The following is a 15,189-nucleotide window of genomic DNA, read 5'->3' on the forward strand; positions in this document are numbered from 1 at the left end:
AGGAGTGGTAGGATCTTGGCTGGGCTGCTCTGCAACCTGCAAGTGATGTGGCCCCTGGGGTGGGCTGTCAAGATGACTTCAGAGTCTGGCATGTGATCCTGAGCAAGGCTTCCTCTCTGGGACTCTGAGTCTGTACCTGTACAAGGAGGGGGAGGGGAGCTGATCCCTACAATAGCCTTGGACCCTGGGTTCCTCCACGTTTTTCAGACTTGGCTTCTCACTCCTCTTGGTGGAGGGGGTCAAGCCCACCTCCAGCATTTTCGTCCCTGTGCTAATCCCCTGGGCGACCCTGGTCCAGTTAGCATAAAAAGTGCTATCCCCTTTGGGAATGGGTTGTCTCTTTTCTGCTCAGGAAGCAGGATTGCTGTGGGGGTATTTTTTAAAAATCTACATCATGTGAGGCAGAAAAAGGGATGAACAAAGCCACCTCAGGGGTGGGAGGGGAACACCACACCACAAGGGGATCACTCAGGAACAGAAGCTCAGGGAGCAGAGATCCATCCTGCAGCACCAACTGCCAGAAAGCCACTCCCGGTGGCGTGTCTGTCACTGCAGGATGAGAGAAGTGAGACAGGAGGGGATGGGAAAGCTGCTCTGGCCTCTCCCCAGCAGCCTCTCCCAGGCAGGGCACTCACAGTTTGATGCTGCTTGGCTTCTGGAGGGCCAAACCCAGGTGAGGTGGGAGCACCCCAGTGCAAAGGTGCCTTGTGCCCACTCTTTCAGCCTTGAGGTGAGGTGAGCAGGCTGTGCCAGGACAACTACCTGTGCTGGCCATCCTTTCCCCAGCCTACCATGTCTGAGTGGAGCCCTCTGAGTGTCTCCCCAGCCTACCATGTCTGAGTGGAGCCCTCTGAGTGTCTCTCCTTCCTGCTTCGGTCTCTAGTGGGGCACAGCAAGTGGTGCCCCAGACCACCCACTCTGTGGGCTCATACCTCCTGCTCAGCCACTAGGGGAAGAGGCACAAGGATACCAGCACCTGAAAGAGGCACAGAGGGCTCCACCCACCCTCAAGGAGTAGGTCTCCCTCAGAGCTTTGAGTTTGGTCCCCAGAGAGCATCTCAGCTACTCAGCCTTTCAACTACCCAGCTCACCCCATCTCTCTGCGATCTTCTGGAACCCTGGGGTCCCACTTGGCGCCAGGCTTCCTACACTCCTTGGAAGGCCTGTGGGATGATAGCCCTAGCTCTCCTCGCCTCCTGGGTATAAGCAGTGGGAGAAAAGGCCTGGAGTCACCTGATACTGACAGTCCCCAAGGGCGCTGCTGCATCAGCAGAGGTGGGCTGTGATACCACACAGAGCCCCTTCTGCAGCCGCAGCCTCCTTTGCTGGCCTGTCTGGAACCCAGAAGCCCCACAGGTACTCAGAGAGTCTGGGTCACTTGGGAGTCACCTCAACTCATTGCCATTGAGTCAATGCTGACTCATAGCAACCCTATAGGACAGGGTAGAAAGAACTGCCCTTGTGGGTTTTATAGGAGCAGAAACCCTCATCTTTCTCTGGAGGAGCGACTTGGTGGGTTTCAAACTGCCGACCTTGTGGATTGCAGGCCACTGCCCAACCACTACACCGCCCCTCAGCATCGCTAATAACACAATTCACATCCTTGAATAAACAGATTTCAGTCTTCACTGTGCCTGGGCTCAGGCCCTTGTCAAGTTCACAACCTGCACAACTGGCTGGAGCAGCCATGTGTTTGCCCTACCGTCTCCAGAGCAAGGTGTCATGCAGCCGCGGTGTACCAGGACAGGTAGACCTAAGGCTGGCTGGTAGGCTGGGGTGACAGCGGATGAGAAAGGTGGGGCACCCCTGTAGTTGTGGGGGCAGGCCGTGGACAGAATAAGGGGGGCCTGGAGGGGAAGTGGGCATAGGACCTGGCTCCAGACTTGGAAGGCAGGAAGCAGGTGAAAGAGAGGGAGGGAAGGGGACCTCGTCTCTGGGGAAGAGTAGAGGCTGGGAGTGGAGGGGGAGAGAAGGGGCCAAGGGGAGACAGAGATAAAGGCAGCCCAGCCGTGGCTGCGGGCCCGGGAGCTCAGCGACAGGCAAGCGGCTCCGAGGGAAGCGGAAATTTAAAAGTGAAGATGCAGATAAGGTAGCCCGGAGACAGGAGCGGGCTGGAGGGAGGAGAGAGGGGGGTGAAGCGGGCGGGTTAGGGGCTGCTGGGGGAGGAGGCTGGGGAGTAGGGCGCGGGCTATGGCCTGGGAGCCGGGGTGGAGCTGGGCACCCCGCCCCGTCGCTGTTGGTCGACAGTCCGGGAGGCGGAGAGGCCGAGGCTCCTGGCCCCTGGTTGCGCGCTCGCCCAACCCATCCCCCGCGGTCTCCCAGCTGCGGGGCTGGGGGCCTGCCGGGTGCGCTGGGCTGCGACGCGCGCGCCGGAGACTTTATTGCGATGGGCTGATAAGGGGGGCGGGGGCGGGTCCGGGGGGCCCAGGCGGCGGCGCTTTAATTAAAACGGAAATTGCAGCCCCTGCCAGCGCTGGGGGCCCAGGGTTCGCAGCAGCCCTGTAGCTGGGAGCATCACTCCAGGAACCCCACCCCCGCCACACCCCGGGCGCCCCCTCCCGCCAGGCCCCGCCGGACCCGGCGCTGCCTTCCGCTCCCTGTCACCCAAGGGCGCCTCGGGCGGGGATCGGTGCCCCGGAACAGGGAGCTCGACGAGCTACCCGGCCAGTGTCCCCCCACCCCCACCTCCCGCCACCGCCCAGTGCCCGGCGGCGATGAGACAGAGCGGCGCCTCCCAGCCCCTGCTGATCAACATGTACCTGCCAGGTACGGGGTGCCAGCGGGAGGCTGAAGTCACCGGGACCCCGACTGGGCGGCCGTGTGGGCTCGGCCCTCCACGGGAAGGGGAAGCTGGGAGGCAGCCTGGAGACTCTGGCTGCGAGCAAAGAAGGAGGGAGCTGAAGGGCAGACGTGGGGAAGTGGGGCTGGGGGGTGCGGGGGTCCCTCTGTGAGGACAGATGGGAGCTGGGAGTTCGAGGGTGCCTTTCTAGGGGTCGGGCGGAGCCTGGTCTCAGGCCGCCAGCGGCGTCAGGGTAGTCGGGGTCTCCGCGGAGCGCCACCCCTTCGCCTCTCCTCACCTCCGCACTCCCAGCGTCCCGGCAAGCCCGGCTCTCCAAAGGATCTCTTCTCCTCTCCGCTGGGCTCCCCGCGCTCCCGCTGGGCCGGCGCACCCCTGCTCCGCTTTATAAGGCTCCCGCCGGCCCGTGGGGAAAGCGGATTTCCTTTTTCCTGGACGCGTTTCCTGACTTGGGCGCTATGGAGGGGCTCCGTGCCACGCGCTGCGCTCTGGGGCAGGACTCAGGGAGGAGGAGCTGGGAAGCCTGGACCCCCCCACCCCCAGCCTTGCTCTTGGGGAACCAGGGCACCCCCTGGAGCCTTGGCCCGAAGCCCTTGCGGCCCAGCCCCAAGACCTCTGCCCCAGTCGGCCCCCCGTGACTGACTGCTTTGTCTCGCTGCTGCAGATCCGGTCGCCGACGGTCTCTTCAAGGATGGGAAGAGCCCAGGCTGGGGCCCGCTGAGCCCCGCAGTGCAGAAAGGTGAGCAGCCCAGCCGTGCAGAAAGACCGCACCAAGGCAATGGCTGGGAACCCAGAGCAAGAGGTGCTGGGCGCCCCAGGATCCCAGCTTAGCTAAGGAAAGACTGGGACGCTGTCCATTGTCAGTCTGGCTTCACCTGATGCTTAGGCAAGGGCCGGCGGACCCTTCCTCAGCTGGGCAGGATTTTCTGGGCCTGGGGGCCTGGGTTGGGGGCTTCAGGTCCTTTAGCTGCTGCAGCAAGCCCGCAAGAATTGCTCCCCCTCTCCCGCCCCATGCGCACAGGAGACGACGGTCCCGCAGCCACACAGGCAGGGCTCTGTGGACCAAGTCGCTCGGGTGTTTGCAGTGGAATCCTAGCCCGTAGATACATTGTGTCCGCTTTGCCTCTCTAGTGAGTACCGCGATCCATCCGGTGACACCACAAACAGGCTGGCAATTCGCGTACCCAAATGGAGCCCTTTCCTGTGCTTCTGATAGCATATACCCCGTGGTACCCGGTTCCCCCCCCCCCAAACGGCTCTGCTTCTGACCCTAGGTCGTCTTAGTCAGCAGCCAGAGGCCCCTTCTTGGGGGGGGGGGTTAGGGTTAGGTTAGTGGGGTGGGGGGCATTGTCTGGGTCCTAAGCAGATGTTGAAGAAAGAAGGGGCATCACCAATCTCCATTTGAAGCGGTAATCACACAGCTCCCAGGGAAATCTGCTTTATTCCTAATAGGAGGGTGGAATTGTACCAAGATCCCCCCCCCACCCCGTCTGTCTGACTGAGAAGGGAAAGGGGAATGCCTGGAGCCCACCTTCTTCCACCCCACCTTATTCAGCAACCGCGGGATCCTCACGAGCAGAGAGAACTTCTGGGTTGCCAGGAACCCCTGTCGGGCCCTGCTGTTTCCCAGAGCGCCCCGCTCCGCAGGGAACAACGGCGCCTCCCCCCACCCCAACACCCCCCCCCCCGCGCGAATCCCGCCTGTTCCGAAATAGGGCCAGACTCGAGAAGCGCCAGGCCCGCAGACCCCCACAGCGGCGGGGGTGGGCGCCTGGCGAGACCTCACCCTCCTCTTCTGTATGGAGACCACTGTCCCCTGATTGATCCAGAAAACCAGGCAGCACCCCTCGCCCAACTCAGGCAGGGACTGAGGCTGAACCCTCCGGTCGCCGCCGCCTGGTCCATTGTGGGCCTCGTGGCCGTGGTCCTGATGGGTTGGCGCAGCCAGTTCCCCGCCCAGGACTGTCCCTGTGGTCCAGCAGGCCTTGCCCGGCGTGAGAGCATCCGCCGAGGAGGCGATCCGTCCCCTCACACGCCGCTTTCGAAAGCCCTGCGCTTCAGTGCGCCCCTGCCTCTGCGAGGAGACGTACGTCCGTCCCCGTCGAACGCGCTCCGCCCAGTCTTTCTAAGCTGGAGCCGCGCTGGCGGGTGCCGAAGCGCTATAGGAGCAGGAGATCGTGGCGCAGAGAGCCCTCCGGGCCAGCTGCTCCCTCCCCAACGCGGATCCCAGGTTCCAGGTCCCAGGTCCCCCGCACCCCGCCGCTCCCCACTGACCGCCCTTTCCCCCCGGCAGGCAGTGGGCAGATCCAGCTGTGGCAGTTCCTGTTGGAGCTGCTAGCTGACCGCGCGAACGCCGGCTGCATCGCGTGGGAGGGCGGCCACGGCGAGTTCAAGCTCACGGACCCGGACGAGGTGGCGCGGCGCTGGGGCGAGCGCAAGAGCAAGCCCAACATGAACTACGACAAGCTGAGCCGCGCGCTGCGCTACTACTACGACAAGAACATCATGAGCAAGGTGCACGGCAAGCGCTACGCCTACCGCTTCGACTTCCAGGGCCTGGCGCAGGCTTGCCAGCCGCCGCCCGCGCACGCCCATGCCGCCGCCGCCGCGGCCGCCGCGGCCGCTGCCGCCCAGGACGGGGCGCTCTACAAGCTGCCCGCAGGCCTGGCCCCGCTGCCCTTCCCTGGCCTCTCCAAACTCAACCTCATGGCCGCCTCGGCCGGCGTCGCGCCCGCTGGCTTCTCCTACTGGCCGGGCCCCGGCCCAGCCGCTACCGCCGCCGCTGCCGCCACCGCTGCGCTCTACCCAAGCCCAGGGTTACAGCCCCCGCCCGGGCCCTTTGGCGCTGTGGCTGCCGCCTCGCACTTGGGGGGCCATTACCACTAGCCTGTGCCAGCTTGCCCAGGGCCTCACTCAGCCCTTCCCACGCCCCCCGGAGGTTGGGGAGCGCGCACCTGTTATCCTGCATTTTACTCCACCCATTGCCCCCAGGCCCTGAGAAGGCCTTCCTGAAACTTGAGATTTGCACCCCAGCTTCGCATGGGGGCCGCAGGAATCAGAAGGTCTTGTAGCCACAGGCTTGGCACATTTTGGGTGGCACCAGAGGTTTGCCATCCGCTGCTAGTCTCTGGGACCTACCAGCGGCTCAGCGGAAGAGAAGGCCTGGCGACCTGCTGGGTCAAGATAACAGGCAACAGAACGCAGTGGGGCAGTTCTACTCTGTAACACAGGCGTCTGTTGCCAGGAGTCTGGGGAGGAATGGGGGGGGGGGTACACGACCTGCCGCTGGCACTAACAACAACACCCCAAAACCGGAGAGAAGGCGCCGTGGCTTCCCAAGCTTTCTTCCAGGGCCTCAGGAGGTCCCACTTTCTCTTCCTCCCTCCCACCCACACTTTGGCCTGGGTCCTGAAAGACTCCTCCAGGTTGGCCCCCTCTCTTTTAAATCCCAACTATGTGCTCATCTTTTCTCTCCCCCCAAGGCGCTGCCCCACCCCATCACATGGAGGGTCACAGTTCTAACCCCCCTGGCCCCTCTCTGCTGGGCCTTGATTAGGGCTTCTGCCCACCCTGGCCCCAACCACAAGGCTAGGTAGCTCCAGGGGGCCTACTGTCACAGGGCGAGCCACTGAATAGCCTTCTATCCCTGTCCCACCCCCATTAAAGCGCTCCTCTGCCTCTTCTCCAGTCTCTGTAGCACCAGAACTTTTCTCATTTTTTTGGTGGGGGTGGTGGTGACGGGGCGGGGAGGTAGGGTGTTAGGAAGGGGAGCCGTCTGAGGAAGGATGACCTGCCAAAGGGGCAGGCTTGGGTGCTGCTGGGCAGGAAAGAGGCGTCCCTGGTGGGTGGCTTGGCCCTGCCTTCTGCAGCCCACCGACCCTCTTCACCAGGCCTCTCACCCCACCAATCTCAAAGTCGCTCCAATGTGCATGCACAGACCCCCTGCCCCTCTCCCCATCCCAACCTTCATCCCTCCTCCCCATCTTCACAGCCCTCTCTGCCCACCATTCCCTCGCCATCCCACTCTCACTCTCTCTGTCACCCCCACACCCAATCCACCTCCCACTCTTTAGTGTCCTGATCCCTATTTTCGCATTGCATCTGCCTCACTTTCAGAAGGGGAACCCCCCCGCCCCCAAGCGACTGCTCCGCGCGCCGCGCTTTGAGGCTGCGCGCTGCTTCTCGCGGGTGGCGCGCGCCCTCTGCTGTCCAGAGGGAGATAAGCCAGGCCGGACCCGGCCAGCTCTGCGCGGTGCGTGGGAGCATCTCCCCTCATCGCGACGACCACATAGGGCCCCCTTTCAAGTCTGATCTCGGGAAGGATGGGAGGTGGGTTGAGAGGGGGCTTCTCCAGGCTCGATTCTTTCCCTCATCGCCTGGGGGAGGTGTCTCTTGAACCCAAGGGTTTCTGACTGGTAGGTGGGAGGCTGCCCTGGCCCTGTGGGAATGAACCAGGACACTTATTTGTCACATCTTGTCACACGGAGAGGGCCTGAGTGCCCCTTCCAAGGGGGCTGATGAAGTCATCCAGGGAAAGGTCTCCTTTCCTGTTTGTTTTCTTTGTGCCCCCGGCATTCCAAACAGCATTGACTTGGCATAGAACATTAGAACATTCGGACAGCCCGCAAGCAGGTGATGGATGAAGAGTAGAATGCAGCCGGCCGAGGAGAAAAGCTAGCTGCCTGGCAATCACATTCCACCAAGGTCATTGCTGACCACGCCTCTCGCCCCCTCAGGCCTTTCTGTCCCTGGTGCCCTGCTTTGGTCCTCTGGCTACATCAGCCTGCTCCTTGCCATTCTGACCTCCCTGCAGACCTCCGCGAGTGGGAGGGCTCAGGTGCTCCCTCCGTGAGTGGAGGGAGTGGAGTCTGTGAAATGAAAGGAGGGCAGAGGACAGAGGGTAGGCCCGAAGATTGGGGGTGGGGGAAGGACACTAAGGGGACCTCAGGACCAAGGTCAAGGAGGAGCTGGGCTATTGGGAATGATGGTCGGAAGTAATACGGCAAGAGTCCTGGCAAGGACTGGGAGGCCTGCCCTCCGATCACTCTTTAAAGGACAGACAGAAAGCCCGAGTGTGGATGGGGCTCAGCAGAGCCTCGGGGTCACTTCAAAAACTTATAGGAGAGGGCAGAACGCACCCTCTTCCCAGAGGTAGCTCCTTGCGGGAGTAGAAAGCTTTGTCTTTCTCTGGGGTTGTGTAGCTTGCTGGTGTGTTAATCCACTGTGTTCCATTTCAGCCTGTGGGGCACAAAGGCTGAGAAGTCCTCCTGGGTTAGGGCCATGTTGCTGAGGCTATGGCACCTAGAACAGTCAGGGGTCCACTTGCATCTCACCCCCAGACCACGATACACTCTCAGGAGACCACACGGAGAACATACAGAGCCATGCACCCAGGAGGTGAAGGGGGAAAACTGTTGGCAGGGAGCCCAACAACCACGGGGATATCATCTGGAAGATGCCACCGAGGAAAGGAGCCTCGGAGCCGTCTTCCATTGTTAGAGGACTGTGCAGGGCTGAGGAGCGGGCGGGGGCGAGTCAGGGCAATGCTAGGATGAATGGTGGGAAGCTGTCTTAAAGCAACACGTTCGGATATGGAACAATTCAGTGGCCAGTTCTCTGTCATCAGGGTGCTCAGCAGGTGCTCCCTGGGGAAGGGAAATGGGAGGGGACAAGGTGACTTCTTTGACATGAAGACTTGGGTGGAGGGTGGCAGAGGGAGGTGTTGTCAGAGTCTTCTGATGTATAGAATCAGATCCGTAAGGGGCACTGGCCCCTTGGTATAGTCCATTTGAGAAACTAAGATGCAGAACTCAAAACCCAATCAAGCTCACTGCCCCCGAGTGGATACCGACTCAGAGTGACCCTAGAGGGCAGGGTAGAACTGCCCTGTGAGTTTTGGAAGCTGTAACATCTTCCCCCTTCGAGTGATAGGTGGTTTCGAACTGCTAACCTCCTAATTAGCAGTCCATCACATTACCACCATGCCATCAAGGCTCCTGAGATATAGAACTCAGAAACAACAACAAAACACCTCCAAACTCATTGCCTTTGGATCAATACTAACTCATAGCAAGCCCTGTGGGTTTCTGAGACTGTAACTGTTTATGTTACTAGACAGTCCTTTCTCCCTTAGAGCTGCTGGTGGTTTTGAACTGCCAACCATGAAGCTAGCAACTCAACTGGTAGCCACTACAAGCTGCCAAAATTCTTCGCACATTCATGGGCCACAAAGTCAACATCTGCAGCCTGGACTTCCACCCATATGGTGAGTTTGTGGCCTCCGGGTCCCAGGACAGGAACATTAAGCTCTGGGACATCAGGAGGAAAGGCTGTGTCTTACGGTACAAGGGATACAGCCAGGCCATGTACTGTCTCTGGTTCAGCCCCGATGGGATGGGAAGTGGCTGGCATCAGCCGCGGATCCAACAGCTGGCAAGATGATGTCAGAGTTTCCTGGCCACACGGCCCGTCGACGTGGTGGAGTTCCACCCCATGGAGTACTTGCTGATGTCCAGCAGCTCCGACCGCATCATCTGCTTCTGGGATCTGGAGAAATTCCAGATGAGGAGCTTCATCAAACGGGAGCCAGGGCCTGTCAGGAGCATCCTCTTCAGCCCTGACAACTGCTGCACGTATAGCGGCTGCCAGGACTCGCTGCACTTCTACGGCTGAGAGCCCGAGTGCTGCTTCAATGTGGTCCTTGTCAATTGGGCAAGGTGGCTGACCTGGCCAAAGTGGGCCCCTGGGTGCAGAACTCTGAATCAGGAAAACCTGAATTTCTGCCCGCCCTGGGACAATTAGCTAATCTGTTCCTGGCCCTTCAGATAATCACCTCTCTTCTCTGGGAGTCCATTGTAATCATCAGGAGGCTGAGCCAAAATGCAAACCTCACTGCCGCCCAGGTGATGCCCCTCACAGCGACCTTATAGGGCAGGGCAGAATTGCCCTTGTAGGTTTCAGATACCGTAGCTCTTTTTTTTTTTAATTCTTTAGAATTTATCAGTGAACAAGGTTAAATCAGGTAAAGTTAAAAAAAAAAGGCATCATAGGCAGAGTCTTTCAAAGGGTGTTAGAAAATGTACATCATATGTATACATGAAGAGGAGAAGGGACATTTCACAGTGGGTGGAAAGATACATGCTTGACTGGCTCCAAAATAAAACTGAATAAAGAAAATCAGAAGTGGCTGAGATTCTAGACCAAAGAGGAATACAGTGTTGCTGTCAACAGTGGAGAGACAGCAGAAATGTTTTGCCAGAATATAAGATGATCACTCAGATTTTAGCCACTATCTCCACGAAAGTAGGAAAATCGTGAGGTTTCACATATCATGATAATAAATAAAATAAAAAAAAACAGTAATGAGGAAGCCAGGTTTATAAGAAATCCTGCAAATTGATAAATCAGGAAAAGTGATTTAGCAGAAATAAAAAGCAATTTCCCCCCCAAGCATCTACTGGCTTTCTATAATCCTATTCGTTTCTTAGGCTTGTATTTATCAAATGAATCAATGTGAGCATGCCCTTAAGTGATCAAAGAAAAATGCCCCCACAGAGGGGCCACATGGAAGGGATGAGTCTCCAGGGTGCGGTCAAGCATCCATGAAACACACAATAGTCCTCTGGTTCCTTGAGCCTTCCCCACCACCACCACCATCATGACCCCAGTACATCTCAATTCAGATTAGACAGGAGCATGTACACAGGTAAAGAAAAGAGAGGGGGGATCACGACACACGGAATCCAGGAACAGGAGTGGGACTCGCGTTACCAGGATAGGGATAAGGGGGAAGAGGAAGGGAGAAAGGGACTCAATAGAAAGTCAATGTCTAGAAATGAATGAAGGCAACACATGTACAAAAATGCCTGATGCAGTCAATGTATGGATTGCAACAAGAGTTGTAAGAGTCTCCAAGATGATCTTTTTTTAAAAAAAAATCATTTTATTGGGGCTCATACAACTCTTATCACAATCCATACATACATCAATTGTGTAAAGCACACTTATACATTCGTTGTCCTCATCTGTAGCTCTTTTTTAAAATTAAATCATTTTACTGGGGACTCATAGATATTACAACAATCCATAAATCCATTATATGAAGTAAACTTGTACAGAGAGTGCCATCATCATTTTCAAAACATTATCCATCTACTTGAGTCCTTATAATCAGCTCCTCTTTTTTCCCTCCCTTCCCCACCCTCCCCCACTCATGAACCCTTGATAACTTATATATGTATATATATATTCATATCTTACACCGTCCGCTGTACCCCTTCACCCAGGTTTCTGTTGGGGGGGGGATTATACATCCATCATTGTTACCAGTGCTCCCTCCCCCCTCCCTCATGGTTTCGCTATCCCCATGACTGTTTCTAGGGGTTATATGTCCTGGCTTCCGTATGTCCAAAGCTCTGACCTATACCAATTACACACACCAGTGTAGCCGAATTTGTGAGGTAGAACTGGGGTCATGACAGTGGGAGGGAGGAAGCATTAAAGAATCAGAGGAATGTTGTGTGTTTCCTTGGTACTAAACTGCACCCTGGCTGAATCACCCCTTCTGTAAGGAACTTGTCTACAGTTGTCTACAGCAGGCTTTGGGTCTCCTCTCTGACCCCTCTCCTCCACATCAATATAATTATTTGTTTCTGATCTCCTGATACCTGATCCCATCAACATCTTGTGATCACACAGGTTGCTGTGCTTCTTCCATGTGGCCTTTGTTGCTTCCCTGCTAGAAGGCCACTTGTTTATCTTCAAGCCTTTAAGACATCAGGTGCTATATTTTGTAATAGCCGGGCACCATCAGCTTTCTTCACCACGTTAGTTTATGCACCCATTTTGTCTTCAGCGATTGTGTAGGGAAGGTGAGAATCACAGAATGCCAGGTTAATAGAACAAAGCTCCCTTTCCCCCATCTCCTCCTCTCCCATGTGCCCCAGAACCATCGGTTTATCCTCAAGTACTGTAGCTCTTTATGGGAGTAGAAGGCTCCATCTTTCTCTAGTGAAGCGGCTGGTAGCTTTGAACCACCGACCTTGCAGTTAGCAACCCAATGTATAGCCCCTCCCACGCCAGGGCTCCTCCAGGGGCTGGTAAACTCTGTCCTTTGGAACTCCAGTGGTTCCTCTGGTTCTCTCTGTTCCAAAAATTAAGAGTTAGAAAACATTTGCTCTCAGATGGTCTTTAAGGCAGAGTTCAATTCTAGCATTTGACTGCTTTGCCAGCTTGGTTCTGACCGATTCCTGTCTCTAAGGTGTCACAAAGCCTTGGGTTACTGTTGTCTTAGGATGACTCAGCCTCCACTCGGGTCCTAGTGTGTAGGGAACTGCGTGTCCCCCCACCCTGGGTTTAAGCCATGTACGACCTTTATGAATTTACTCTCAGTTTCTGCCATACAAACTGCCCTGAGGTTTTACTGCTCTTTGTTCCTTTCCCGCCAGAGGGTGGCTGCCTTGACCCTTGCTAGGATTGGTGCTCTTTCACTAGCAGCTGCTATGCTCATTGGTCAATACATGACTGATGGCATCTCCCCCCCCCCTTCCAGGCACCAGGTATGCTTCGTTAGCATACTTACCTGTTTGCCTTATTTGGAGATGCACGACTATTGGCTACCTCAGCTGTACCTTATTTCCATGTGACATAATGATGCCCACCCTTCGTTGGCTATTTAAGCCTCTGCTCTCAACTCAAATGAGGCTTGATCAGATTCCTGTCTTGCCTCCATTTCTCGCGCCCTTACCCATCTTCATTCCCAGTCCCTCTTTCAGGTATCCACGTTGTTGATGTCCCGCAGGACGGGACACTAGTGGAACACACGCTTACCCACGTTCAGCTTCCTGATGATCTAGCCTTCCTTTCCTTGGCCCTTAACCCCTTGGTCCTTGGCCTTCCAAGGTGTCAATCCACCGTGGTTCCACGCTCTCAATCCAGGGTCCGGCCCTGTTCCCGAGTGTTCTGACCTCTCCCTGTCTTTCCTCCTTCTGTCACTGTTGCAAAGGGGGTTCCTCTCTCCACATGTTTGCCCCGTAGGACCGCCAACTGCTTCCATGCTGCTGTTGTCTAAAGCCCCTCCCTGCTAGAGGAAGAACGCAGGGCATGCACTGCTTTGTCTGCTTGGAGGACAAGTAAACGGAGACCTGAGATGTTACGTGATATCCGGGCCACAGTTCGGGCTTTTTCTAAGACTTGTGCCTTCCAGTTCCTCAGTCAGATGTAAGCACCCAACCAGGGGGTAACTTTCCACCCTCCTCTCGAAGCTTGGGTTCTGCCAACGGACTATGAATGAATGGAACTGTGTGTGGGTGCCCATCAAGGCATTTAGAAGTGGGTTTGCTTTCTCCATCATCTCTTAAGCCCTTTCTTAGACTCAGAAAGCCTCCGAGATGGCAGAGTGACACTATGGAAGGGCCCTGGCCTTAAAACACTGTGGGGAGGTGACAAAATGGCATAGGAGCCTCATCTGACTGCCTATGGCTTCTGTAGAGAGGAGCAGCCATCTCCACACCAACCCAAGACTAATCACCACAAAGCAGAGACCACACAGGTCCCCACCCGCCATCTTTCTTTTCCCTCCACCGTGGCACCAACCCTCCCAGGACATTCTTCCCTGCTGGCTTCGTTAATTCATTGCAATGGCCACGTAGAACTCACAGACAAAACTTGTGATGATGGAGTTTATTAAGAAAGTCAACAGGTTATAAAATATTTGTTGAGGATACAGTTCTTGGGTCCACAATGCCTCTTCTCCGCCATGCTTGCAGGCACGTCTTGCGCTGGGCCTTGGCCTCTCAGCCCGGTGATCCCTTGACCTCTGCCATGTTCCTTTGGCATTGAAGCCCATGGCTCTGCCTCTTGGTCTTCTTGGTGCGGTCCCTCTGCTGTTTCATGGTCTCATTGGGGCTCCTTTGCTGTCTCAGGTCAGTGCTGGTGGCTCTTCTTTCTCGGTAGTCCTTGGGATTCCCCTCCCGGTTTCTAAGATGATTCACTCGTATATTCCCAAGGGAATGGCCCATCTCCTCTATTAGTGTTTCACACACCCTGTTTGCATGCGCCCACCATTTGTTGGGAGTTACAAAGAACTTGGATAGAAGCATCTTCTGAATAATTTCACTTTGGTGCAGGAAAGAAGTCCCCTGTCCTGGATTGACCTGTGTTCCCTCAACAGTCATGCTAATTTGGCTGGGTCATGTTCTCAGTGGTTCGGCAGTTGTGCAGGGACGAGATCATTCCCCCAAGATGTGATGTGATGTGATGTGATGTGGTCAGCCAATCAGTTGGGAAGGGCTTGTTGTGGGATGCAACATGCTTATTCAGGCCACAGCCCCAAGGGGAGGTTCCCTGCATCATCTCTAATCTGCCAAGAGACATCAAAGGGGAGGGATGAGCAGGGAAGCAGTATCACCAGGAAAGAAGAGGCAGGAGTAGAGCACATCCTTTGGACCCAGGGTTCCTGCACTGAAAACTCCTGGACCCAGAAGACTGACACCAAGACACAGGAGGATCCCCAAGGAATGCTGGACCCAGAAATGTTGAAAGGGACTTCCTCGAGAGTTAATCGAAAGAGAGAGAACAATGAGTTAACAGTGAGAGAAACCCTTCCTGTAGAGCAAGCACCCTAAATTCCAAGTTCTAGCCATCTACACAGAGAGAGAATGGTTCAGACCGTTCACCTGTGGTAATTCTGTCATTTCAGCACTAGAGAATGATGACAGAATTTAGAGCCAGGAGAGTGGGGTGCTGCTCCAGCAGATATCTAACATTTGGAAACAACTCTGGGGTCGGGTAATAGATAGACAGAAGTCTGGAAGGAGACTCTAAGATGACATATTCAGCTAACCACAAGGTCAGCAGTTTGAACCCACCAGCCACTTTCTCTGAGGGAGAGCAATGAGGCTAGCGAGGTAGCCTCATAAAGATGGACAGTCTCAGAGATGTGCAAGAGCAGATCTCATCTGTCCTGCAAGGCCTTTGTGGTCAGAATGGACTTGGCAGCAGGTGGTTACTAGTGAAAGTGAGGAGCCTGGTGGGTTAAGGATTGGGCTGCTAATCTAAAGGTCAGCCCATCAGCCACTCCGCAGGGGAAAGGTGAATCTGCCTGCTTCCATGAAGACTTGCAGTGTTAGAAACCCCACTGGAAGCTCTCCTCTGTCCTATAAGGTCACTGTGTATGGGAATCCACTGGACAGCATGGTTGCATTTCTTTATTTTTAGCCTGTTGTGGGATGATGGCTGTCAGAGGCAACTCTGATGAGGGTTCAGAAGGAAATGAGAAGAGCCGGAACACCAGAGATGACACTGATAACAAGAAGCAGGGGCAGAAATCTTGCAGCAGCAGAATCCGGAGGCTGGCACAAGGTGGCATGGGAACCAACCCACAGGTTGAGAGA

The 15,189-nt window shown here is 56.0% G+C and overlaps 1 protein-coding gene across 1 annotated transcript; it reads left to right on the plus strand.

The window, feature by feature from the left end:
- Positions 1-2,714: 2,714 nt before the first annotated feature.
- On the plus strand, positions 2,715-5,683 carry FEV (FEV transcription factor, ETS family member). The gene is made up of 3 exons (XM_075529811.1): positions 2,715-2,766; positions 3,462-3,536; positions 5,091-5,683. Exons 1-3 carry the CDS (start codon positions 2,715-2,717, stop codon positions 5,681-5,683), a joined length of 720 nt encoding a protein of 239 aa, XP_075385926.1.
- The last annotated feature ends 9,506 nt before the right edge of the window (positions 5,684-15,189 follow it).

Source organism: Tenrec ecaudatus, chromosome 13, assembly GCF_050624435.1.
Source record: "Tenrec ecaudatus isolate mTenEca1 chromosome 13, mTenEca1.hap1, whole genome shotgun sequence".
In the NCBI taxonomy this organism is placed as follows: domain Eukaryota; kingdom Metazoa; phylum Chordata; class Mammalia; order Afrosoricida; family Tenrecidae; genus Tenrec; species Tenrec ecaudatus.

Bases quoted from the DNA above. Each gene is read 5' to 3' on its own strand.
- FEV (XM_075529811.1), top strand. From the start codon at position 2,715: ATGAGACAGAGCGGCGCCTCCCAGCCCCTGCTGATCAACATGTACCTG. The intron at 2,767-3,461 runs GTACGGGGTGCC...TCGCTGCTGCAG, and splicing joins GATCAACATGTACCTGCCAG to ATCCGGTCGCCGACGGTCTC. The intron at 3,537-5,090 runs GTGAGCAGCCCA...TCCCCCCGGCAG, and splicing joins GAGCCCCGCAGTGCAGAAAG to GCAGTGGGCAGATCCAGCTG.